At 42.0% G+C, this 10,755-nt stretch overlaps 2 protein-coding genes across 4 annotated transcripts; both read left to right on the top strand.

The window, feature by feature from the left end:
* Window positions 1–689: 689 nt before the first annotated feature.
* Window positions 690–6,805, top strand: LOC127763373 (phosphatidylinositol/phosphatidylcholine transfer protein SFH9-like). 3 transcript variants are annotated; one of them, XM_052288050.1, is made up of 15 exons: window positions 690–974; window positions 1,277–1,382; window positions 1,476–1,791; window positions 1,883–1,982; window positions 2,137–2,403; window positions 3,122–3,199; window positions 3,273–3,374; window positions 3,455–3,504; window positions 3,597–3,696; window positions 3,810–3,908; window positions 4,001–4,120; window positions 4,313–4,454; window positions 4,582–4,943; window positions 5,665–5,739; window positions 6,220–6,805. In XM_052288050.1, exons 2-15 carry the CDS (start codon window positions 1,376–1,378, stop codon window positions 6,238–6,240), a joined length of 1,839 nt encoding a protein of 612 aa, XP_052144010.1. In that variant the 5' UTR covers window positions 690–974; window positions 1,277–1,375; the 3' UTR covers window positions 6,241–6,805. The 3 variants fall into 3 exon arrangements, with proteins under 3 accessions (XP_052144010.1, XP_052144011.1, XP_052144012.1); XM_052288051.1 differs by having other exon boundaries at window positions 1,267–1,382; XM_052288052.1 differs by having other exon boundaries at window positions 691–974; window positions 4,585–4,943.
* Window positions 6,806–7,896: 1,091 nt separating this feature from the next.
* On the top strand, window positions 7,897–10,210 carry LOC127763756 (GPI-anchored protein LLG1-like). Its single transcript, XM_052288550.1, has 3 exons — window positions 7,897–8,321; window positions 8,420–8,479; window positions 9,682–10,210. Exons 1-3 carry the CDS (start codon window positions 8,237–8,239, stop codon window positions 10,038–10,040), a joined length of 504 nt encoding a protein of 167 aa, XP_052144510.1. The 5' UTR covers window positions 7,897–8,236; the 3' UTR covers window positions 10,041–10,210.
* The last annotated feature ends 545 nt before the right edge of the window (window positions 10,211–10,755 follow it).

Below are 10,755 nucleotides of genomic sequence, written 5' to 3'. Positions count from 1 at the left end.
TCCTAATCAAAAAGGAGCGATCCATTAGCGCATGATTTTTAAACAATAGCTACAATAACAAAATGATTAGTACAATTTTTTTAAAACAACTTTCAATATAAATATATATTTTTTTAGTAGGAGTGTGCGCACGAAAAAAGAGAGAGCAGGAGTTAGGAAGAGGTGATAAATAACATTGCCTAATATCTATGTCAATTCATAAGTGTTTTCGAGAAAAATCACCTATGTCATACTCACCATGTCAAAAAGAACTAAATCTAGAATAGAATATGATTTATCATATTAACTAGTCTGAATATTTTATTCAGATTTATTATACAATGATAAATCACATCCTATTATGTTTATTTTTTTTAGAGGGAGTATACTTGGCTGATTTGTATAAATACTTTTGTGTGAAGCCAGGAGACTCAGGGACTCAGGAGCCACCTCCTACCTCCTGCCGGTGGCTCTGCAGGACCCCACTTCACAGCGGGCCCCACGTGTCCCGGATACCGCGCACGTGAGCGTCGGCGCTCCCCTCCCGGGGCTTCGTAACGCAGTCACGCAACGCGGGCGCCGGGCGGAGCGCGCGCGCCAGGTCAATCTCGACGCGCGCACGCTCACCCCCACTGACGCGTGGGCCCCACATCAAAAGCCCCTCGAAAAAGGAAACCCCCGTTACAGAGAGCACTAGAAGCACAGCACTACTAGTATTATAGGAGTAGGCGGAAAAAGAAGGCCATGGAAGCGTAAGCGCGAGGAGAGAGCGGATCAAACAAACGAAACAAAACAAACGCTCGCACCGAACTCGAATTTCCTCCGCGTTGCCCTCGCCCTCGCCCTCGCCGGCTCGAATCCTCCCTCGCCGCCGGGGGTATCCCCCGTTGGCCCGCCTCTCCGATCCGAGCCTGATCGGAGGAGTCCCGCGCCGCCGCAGCTGGTGGATGCGTGCGTGCCGCTAGCTGCAGATCTCCTCCTCTCCCGGCGACGAGGTACGGATCGATTCGGATAAGGGCGCAGTTCGCCCGCGGATTGGGGGCGGTTGGATCTAGCTAGCTGCTTGCGGTCGCGTGATTCCCGAGGCGGTTGGGGGGTTGGGTGCGGCTCCCGCTGGATCTCGCGGCGGGAGCATTTATTGCAGATTGAACGGATCACTTCTTTTTTGGGGGCTTTCTGGGGGGATCGGGTTTTAGCTGTTTCCATGGCTTATCGTTGAATGAATGTGCGGCGAGTTCGTTATTGTTCTAGTACAACTCTCTGAATTGAATTTTAATCTGTATTAAGTCTTTGGCAGCGTCTAGGCCCGTGTGGTTGTGACTAAGTATCGGATCAGCGATCTTTGAGAAAAATACAGAGTGAGAAGTCTGATCGTCTGAGGGTGCATTTGTGGAGAATGTCAGGTATGAAATTGTAGATTATCGTGCTGGTATGTAGGTTTAGTGGATAATGGCCAATGCAGCTCATGCTCTCTGGATTGCGTTGCGTTGTTGCAGAGAGCAATGTCGACGCAATCGAAATATCAGCTAGTAACGATGAGAGGAGGGACAGAGGGGACGCTGAGATTTCGGAGGATGAGCCAAGGCAGACGAGGATACGGTCGTTGAAGAAGAAGGCGCTGCATGCATCTACGAGGCTGACGCATTCGCTGAAGAAGAGAGGGAAGAGGAAAGTGGGCTGCAGAGTGCCGAAGATCACGATAGAGGATGTCAGGGACGCGGAGGAGGAGCAGGCTGTCAGCTCTTTTCGAGAGGTTTTGTTTGCCAGGGACATGCTGCCTGAGAGGCATGACGATTATCACACGATGCTTAGGTTAGCATCAGTTGAAACATTCTCATATAAGTATTTTCGGTTGTCGAATGCCCACTTACTGATTGTTCATTCTGATCTATATATCCTGCAGATTCTTGAAAGCTAGGAAATTTGATGTTGAAAAGGCAGCACATATGTGGGCTGACATGCTGCACTGGAGGAAGGATTTCGGGACTGACACAATTTTGGAAGTAAAGACACTGTCTATTCTTTGAGTTGATCTGAAAACTGTACTACACTTTGATGCATTTTTACTAGGACTCTATGGATATGAACAATTGCTTCCCACATAATTTCTTTACTACAACATGTATACTGATTGCATCTAACTCTTCTCTGTTAAAGGATTTTGAATTTCATGAGCTAGAGGAGGTGCTGCAGTATTATCCCCATGGTTATCATGGTGTTGACAAGGAAGGAAGGCCCGTCTATATCGAGTTGCTTGGGAAAGTTGAACCCAGTAAGCTTGTACAAATTACAACAGTGGAACGCTATATTAAATATCATGTACAGGAATTTGAGAGAGCATTCCGAGAGAAGTTTCCTGCATGCTCAATTGCTGCTAAAAAGCATATTGATACGACAACTACAATACTGGATGTCCACGGTGTGGTATGTTCAATTGTCCATCGCCACCTAACTATGTCTTCTTCTTGCTAGCAGTTGTCTAATAAAATTGACAAAGAATATCAGTCCTACATTAAGATACTTTCATGCTCACAATAAAGACATTTGCCTGAACTAACAATTTCTTAAGGTGTTGATACATTAAAGGCATGAAGTTATGAAACCATCAATTTGGAAATTAGCCTTCATCATTGTTTATTAAACACCAAGAACATGTAAAATAAATATCCTTCATGATATTGAGTTGAGAATCATGTTTTAAAAGGCAAGCATTGTCCTAGTCAAATTTGTATGATGTTTGGAGCAACTGAGAAAGAACACCAAAATATTTTGTTTTGAGAAAGGACACCAAAATATTTTGTTTTGCCAATTCCAAATTAATGATTGGAAATCTTATCTGATCCATGCAAACCAAATGTATAGTGGATTTTATTCTAACACTTGGGTGGAATTTCGGAAGGGTTTGGGATAAATCCACTCAATGCAAGATAAGAATGCCATGAGTAGATCTGTATACGTTCAGACAATTAGTTTCCTTAAACATATGCACATATGACCCAGGATAGTTTTCCTTTTGATAATAGACTATTTTCTTCAAGCAGTACCTTTCTTTACAAGTAATGTAGATCTCTATCCTGGTTGCATAATAGTGGAAAATGGTTCATAGCATTTTAGCTTGTTCCTTCTGTTTTATGTGTATTAGGGTTGGAAGAACTTTAGCAAGATCGCAAGGGATTTGGTGCGCTGTATGCAGAAAATAGATGGTGATTATTATCCTGAGGTAGGTGTTACTTATGAAATTTAGGCCTATTTTGTAATCATGCTGACTACCAAGCTTGCCCTAAATCATGCAGACACTACATCAAATGTTCATCGTAAATGCGGGGCCTGGTTTTAAACTGATCTGGAGTACTGTGAAGGGACTTCTTGACCCCAAAACCTCGTCTAAAATCCATGTACAAACTTTTGCAAGCTTTGAAAGTTCACTTTTCACCTTGTGATCTTTGTGTGTGCTCATACCTACTATTTGTTACAGGTTCTAGGAACAAAATACCAACACAGACTTCTTGAAGCTATTGACTCAAGGTTGGTGATTGTGATCTTATATGTTATTTTGATTTCAAATGTAAGATTTGTTGGTGTTCTGTGGTGCCTGGCTTACCAACATATATATGCAGCCAACTACCAGAGTTTCTTGGTGGTTCTTGCACGTGCTCTAGCCAGGGAGGATGCCTGCGATCCAACAAAGGCCCCTGGAGTGATCCTTTAATTATGAAGGTAAATCTCTAAATTTGCCATCTTTCTCTTAGCATATCATAGTCTGCACAGTGCAGCAGGAGGTAAATTTGTAACTCTGCTGCCACTGTTCGTTAACTTAATTCCAATTGTAGCTTGTACATTGCATGGAATCATCTGCGTTGAAGGACATTGGCCAAGTATCTGATATAGAAGAAGCAATTACAGGCTCTGTAAGATTGCGTGCTCTCAAGGCAAGATTACCAATTGTTCAATCTATGAACTCTCATATGCTCAGTTGTCCCATCTTCTATTTTGACATTTTATTTGATGCTACTTCTTTCAGTTACCAGAAAGAATTAGTTATACATCAAATGCTGAATCTGGTTCAGATGTTGATGATCTTGGATCTCCTATCGGACAGGAAGATTTTGAGTATCATAGTTTGGCTCCAGTTCATGAGGAGGTCTGTTCTTGGTCCTTTTGTGCTACCACTATTTAAGAACATCTGTCTGCTCCATCTTAAACTACGCATTTACTACTTCGGTTGTCATGAAAAGTAGCTTAGATGTTCTTTGCAGTTACCATGTGCCTGCATATAGCATGCATCACCAATGGCGTTCCATAACAGACTTAATCTCCTGGTTTTATCATGCAGGCCAGGGAGTCAGGATCAACATGCAGTGGTTCTGATGATAAAGTTGTTGAGACGAATACAAGATACAACCCTCCTGGAAATGGATCGGGACAGTACAGCGCAAGACAAAATTCCTCAATAAACAGAGTTTCGCCTGAGCCAGGTATCCAGTCAAAATCTGCATGCACGAGTTATTTTCTAAAAAACAATTAATTCATTAATATTTTGATTCACTTGTCTAAGTAAGGAGATCAGCCCCTCTGATTCTTGAAACTATGAATTGAAACTAGCAGGTCACGTCCCAAGTGATGGTGAAGGAAATGCAGATCATGGGATCTTGAAATATATTTCTAAAAAAGTTCTCGGTGTAATTCTTGAAGTACTCTCTTTTTTGCGTATTTTCATCCGTCATCGACAACAGTTGGAAAATGTCCCCCAGCATACTACAACAGTGCACAGTAATCAGGCAGATCTTCAGATAATTAAGGAAGATCGTGTAAATCCTTGTCTAGAGCGTCTTGAAAGACTTGAGACAATGTTTAATCAGCTCAGCAGAAAGCCTCCAGAGATTCCACAGGATAAGGATCGTGCTATACAGGATTCTTTTGACAGGATAAAGTGCATTGAATTTGATCTGGAGAAGACAAAGAAGGTAATGGTGTTTTACCACAGAAGGGTGTTCTGTAATTGAATTATGGTGCTGACTTTTTTTTTTTTGTAGGTTTAAGGTTAGCTCTCTGTCATGTGCTTACCACAGAAGGGTGTTCTGTAATTGATAGATGAATTTCTGTTAAATAGTTAAGAGAATTTTTGAACCAACATAGTTGAAGTCAACTATGAAATTGTGGCTTTATTTATTTGAATATGCAGATTTAAGATACTTCCAATCCACTCCTGAGACTTTTGATCACACTATCCAATAGGAACTGCATGGGCTATGCTCGTCCAACCTTTACAAGTTAAACAGTGGAGATAGAAGGAAAATGCAATGCAGCCTATTTAAATCCAAAATTTTAACAAGAGATCTCCCAAGGGCCATTCGTTTTTTGTACTTATTAAAAATGTGCTTTATAACATTTTCAAATCTTACATCGCTATCATTGGTTATGTTCATAGCAGTCTTAATATGCAGGCTTGCAATTATACTAACCTGCCATACGTAAATCCTTCTATGGGTCAGATCCTAGGAGTCTACTAGAGTGGGCATGTTAATATATAGTTGTTTGCTTGGGTGGAGTGCATACTGAAGCTATAATTCATTGGATATGTGTTCATTACCTTTTTGCAGTTTAGCTGATAATATTAGCTTCCTTTGTTGTTGTATTTCATTGTTCGTCTATTTATATGTGATGTTTTTGAATTTGTTTGTTCAGGTATTGCATGCAACAGTGATTAGACAAATGCAGATGGCTGAGACATTGGAAGCTGTAAAGGAGTCCGATCTTAGGGTGAGCATATCATATCTCTATCTCTACTATTATAAAAATTGTAGATGTTTTGTTGGTATTTGTTTGAATCGGTTTTTATGTTTGTTTGCTTTTGGAAATATAGATCCGTGTTTGAGTTGGATTTTAAGCTCGTTTTGCTTTTGAAAATACAAAATGAGTTGTATAAGAAATCTCTTTAAAAAAACTCTCATGCTAACTTGAGATGAAATACATACTCCTAATTGCAGCTCATGATTTTTTTAAAAAAATATATCCAAGCGAATTCCCACAGTGAATTTTAGTTATGAAATAATTACAATATTTCCCACGTTGAATGCATTTGTTCTTCATATTGTATGATTTGATTGGCCTCTAGGTTCAAATACTACTGCGTGTATCTATGTAGCACAGACTATATTTGTATTTATTCTGCAGCTTTTATTTCTTGGTGTTCTTGTCAGACGCTAAATTCCTTTATTTTATTTTTCTTGTCTGTTGCAGAGAAGAAAATTTTGTACATAATAAACTTAGCAGCAATGTACAGGAACAAGAAAAGAAGAGTCGACGACTTACTAATGCCGGCATTCCAACATAAAACTAAACTTCATTGCTTTGTACATGGTTACCCTTTTCTCACTTTTTTTTTTTTGGTCTATCAAAAAACCGAGCAAATCTTACTGTGAATAAGTACAGAGTGGTGACCCGAGGCAGACTGAGAAGATAGTCAAGAAAGACCGTGCTGGAAGTCACTTAACATAGTCCAGCTTATAATAGTCCAAAAGGGATATTCTAAAAGAGCCAATGCACAGCTTATTTATGTTCCATCGAGCCTCCTGATCTGCTGTATGCATCTCATCAATGCCTTGCGCATTTTTCATTTTCAGAACAGTTTGAGGCAATGGGCCGGAATTCATACTTCTTCATACCCCTTTTTTTGGTTGATATGGTCAATACATGATCAGGTTTTTCATTGCGTTGCCTCCCTTCAAATGTAAAGTGTAAATATCTGACTGCCTGCTTGCTGCTGCAAGATACTTATACCAGATTGACATGGTGAAACGGCCAATAAATGCCAAAATTTACCGTTCTTTTACTTGTCGTATGCAAAGCAAAATCTGAACGAGGCAAAAGGAGGTGTTTTTCCAGGTTGGTGTTGCCACGTCCTTTCATTGACATCCGCTGATTGTGGATCGCATGTTGGGGAGTGGGTATTCTTCCGCCGCGCAGTGAGCTGTGTGGCACTACATGATGTAACCAACTTAGCTGGCAAACAGCAAACTCGTTCTCGCAGAAAAGTTTGTGATAGGAGTAGTATGTACTCCTGTCACAAATGCCAGATGGAATATGGCATTTTCGTCAAGAGAGAAGGTCACGTCCATCTCATGGACAAGGATGGACGCGGGCAACGCACATGCCTGCGAGGAAAGATTTGTTAGGGCTGACCCATTTTAACGTCTCTACAGCTGCGTGCGCTTGTCATGGGAACACACATAGATATTGACCATTTCACGTGAGAATGAGATACAATTTACAAAAGGAGAAAGTGATGTATAAGTCCTTTTACGATTATAGTAACATAATACTTCAATCAGAAAGAACAAGTGGCGCTGCAATTTACTACTCACAGCGTCATACAGTAACAATCGGAAGGAACAAACGTTAAAATTATCACATTGTTGGACTTGTTTTGTGTAATTTCTACCCGCTTCCCGCTGGGCCTCATCAACGCCCCCTGAAGATTCATTGTTTGCCTGTTAATTTCAATCCATTTTGTATACTCTCCTCGTTTTTCTGACTATGTTTGAGAAGTGAAGAAAAGAAAAAAATTAAGAGATAGTTGAGCCATTATTTCAAACTTAAAAACTAGATTAATAATATTACTTTAACTCTCCTATAGATTTTTTTTTTCAAAAAACATGACGTCTTAAACTTGCATGTAGTGTATTCCTAAGAGTAACTGATCACAGCAACTTCTAAGCCCCGAATGAAAAGAGAGAGAGAGAGAGAGAGAGAGAAAACCAAGTGAAAACGCACGACGAGCGTGAAGTCCCCCTCCATCCACCGCTCCACTTCCCTCACGTCCAAACCAAACCAGCTCACAGAATCGCACCGTCGCGACACGGTCACAAATATAGCAACCAAAATAATAAAGAAAAAAAAAGAAAAGAAAAAACGGCAACCAAACCAAAGCGCGTCGTGCTCGTCTCTCTTTGCTTCTTCCAGCTCCAGACTCCAGCTCCGTCCCCGCGCATAATTAATTGCCTCACTAACCTCTGCTTCTTCTTAAGGTAGAGAGAGAAATAGAGAGAGAGAGAGAGAGAGCTCAGGATCGACGAGACACCAGCGAAGACGTTGAGGCGCGCACGTGGGCAGCCCGCGCGTCCCCTCCCCCATCGCCGCCGTGCTGCTTAGATCCGTCGAGCTCCGGTCCCGCCGTTTCTTGCGGCGGCGAGCGAGCGAGCGAGCACAAGGAGTTCTTGCTGCGCCTGGGAGGAGGAGGAGGAGGAGGTGCAGCACGATGGCTGTGGACCGTGGGCTCCTCCTGCTCGTCGTCTCGGCCGCCGTCCTCGTCGGGCTCGCCTCCGCGTCCCCCTTCATTTCCGGTGCGCTCGTTTTCCGCCGCTTGCCTCGAACTCCGCTTTGCTTCGGTTCGTGAGGTTCTGACGGGTTTGGTTTCGTTTCGCCTCTTTTGTTTCTGCAGACAGCGTGTTCCTGGGGAGCGTCGGATCTACGGGGAGGAGCTTGCTGCAGGCCAAGAAGAGTACGTTTCCCTCCATTTCTTGTTCAGTTCCATCCTTTTGTAACTTCAATTGCTCGTGGTGGATTCGAGGTCGGGTTAAGGTAGGGGGGATTTGATCTGAAATTGGTGATTTGGGGGGAACATGTGACAAAGTGGAAGTGACCTTTGGATGCTGCCGCGTAGATTCATGGAGTAGATTCCCCGATCTGTCCAAATCAAAGACATGCTTGCCACCCTGCGAGTAGTTAGAAATCGTGTCATTGGATCATGGTAGCTTCGAGGATTGCTGAAAAGTATTTGATTGACTCATCCATGTTGTCTTGAGGAAGAGAACTGGGACATTTTTTATGGATAAGCTACTCCGATGAGTCGGATGGATGATCTGGAGCGAAGTTTCAGGGTAGTGTTTATGTGAACATGATGTTGCTAATTTTGTTTACAGAAAGATGCTTGTTGCTACATTTATACCATTGTGAGGTGGGACTTTGACAACAGGGTTAAGTATAACATACCAATGGAAATTACAAACCACGCTTTGCTGCAACTGGTGTGCCAAAGTGTCAGGAGCTGAACCTTTGTGGTTATTTGATCACCACAGCTTTTCCAAGATTATGAACTGTTTTATGATGGGTGGTGTGAGGTGCTCAGAATCTATTGCACGCCAAAAGTGCAGGTACTAAGTATATGATAGTGAGAAAAACTGAAAATGTCATGCTTATAGGGTATGGCGATGAACAGGCAAACTGCTGTTCTCTTGATTTTAGATGGGCGGAGATGAAATGAGTTCTCTGAGCTAATTCTGTTGATCCTTGAATGGTGAAGCAGGAATGCGTTCTCTAGTTTGATGTGCAATATCCAGATAACACGACATGTACTTATTAATAAGTGGGCCTGTAACAGATAAGTTAATATGAATATAGAAAATTTCTGCAAAGGGACCAAATGCCAATTAGATAAATTGTCCCTGCAAACATCTGCACAAGAACTAAATTATTCAAGGCAACCTCTAATTACATATTTTCTGTATCCTTGGTCTAATGAACAATACACATATATTGCTGATGCAATGCACCAAATAACGTTAAGATAGATCACTGGTCATCTCTGATCATAGTGTAAGTTGTCTGTAATATAGGAGTACTCCTTACCTTCTCTGCATGCTACAAGACTTTCAAGTACATCGTTCTAATATACTGATGTACTTTTTTACATATTCTTGTCAGATTGCCCTGTGAATTTTGAGTTCCAAAACTACACAATAATCACAAGCAAGTGCAAAGGGCCACGGTTTCCTGCTAAACAGTGCTGCGATGCTTTCAAGGAATTCGCATGCCCATTTAATGAATATATCAACGACGAGAGCAATGACTGTGCATCAACAATGTTCAGCTACATCAACCTCTATGGCAAGTATCCACCTGGTCTGTTTGCAAACGAGTGCCGAGAAGGCAAGCTAGGGCTTTCTTGCGAAGGCGTTTCCCAAAAAGATAGTGTCGTTTCAAGTGCTGGCCAGCAAGCTCAGAGCAGCTTGCTTGCTTTCATCATGCTGACCTTTGGACTAGCTGCATTGTGGTTCCATTGAGTTATTATGTCTTTCATTTATCCAAAGTTGGTGTGCTGTTGTAACCAATGAGGATTGAGTTCGTTCACGGTACCTTAAGGGGGTGGCTGGGCATTTTCCTTTTGCGTGTAAAATCCTTTGTAATTTATGGCAGAGGCTACGTATTATCTGGAATCTCACTTCTCGGTTGACTACTTAGAACTCACCTTCTGTCGCTGCATTGTAACTGCTACACTATGTTGCATCAAATTCATGTCATTCATGTGTATAATGGTATTTGTTGTTTTGTTAACATGAACGATTACAACAGAAGGCAAGAGCTGGACTTCTTCGGTCAGATATCTGGAATGTCTTTCAGCCCAGACACTGACATGCTTTTTGTCGGGGAATAAGTTCACTTTGTTACCCTTAAAAGTGATCGAAATCTAATCTATGACCCTCAACCACAAAACCGGATATCTTGACCCTCAAAACTTTTAAAACCGGTGCAATTTGACTCCCTGGACGGTTTTGCTGACGTGGCGCCTACGTGGTGGTATTGACCGGGTCTCCTTTACACGTGGCATTGATGTGGCGCTTAGGTGGCATTAGAATTTAAAAAAAATAATTAATTTTTCATTCACACGGAGGATGACATACGGGGCCCACTAACATGGGGACCCACTGACCTGTGGGGCCCACATGTCATCCAATCTCCTCCCCTTCTTCCTCCTCCCCCTCTCTCTCTCCCTTCTCT

Source organism: Oryza glaberrima, chromosome 2 (assembly GCF_000147395.1).
Source record: "Oryza glaberrima chromosome 2, OglaRS2, whole genome shotgun sequence".
Classification (NCBI taxonomy): domain Eukaryota; kingdom Viridiplantae; phylum Streptophyta; class Magnoliopsida; order Poales; family Poaceae; genus Oryza; species Oryza glaberrima.
This window is presented reverse-complemented; position numbering and strand designations above follow the sequence as displayed.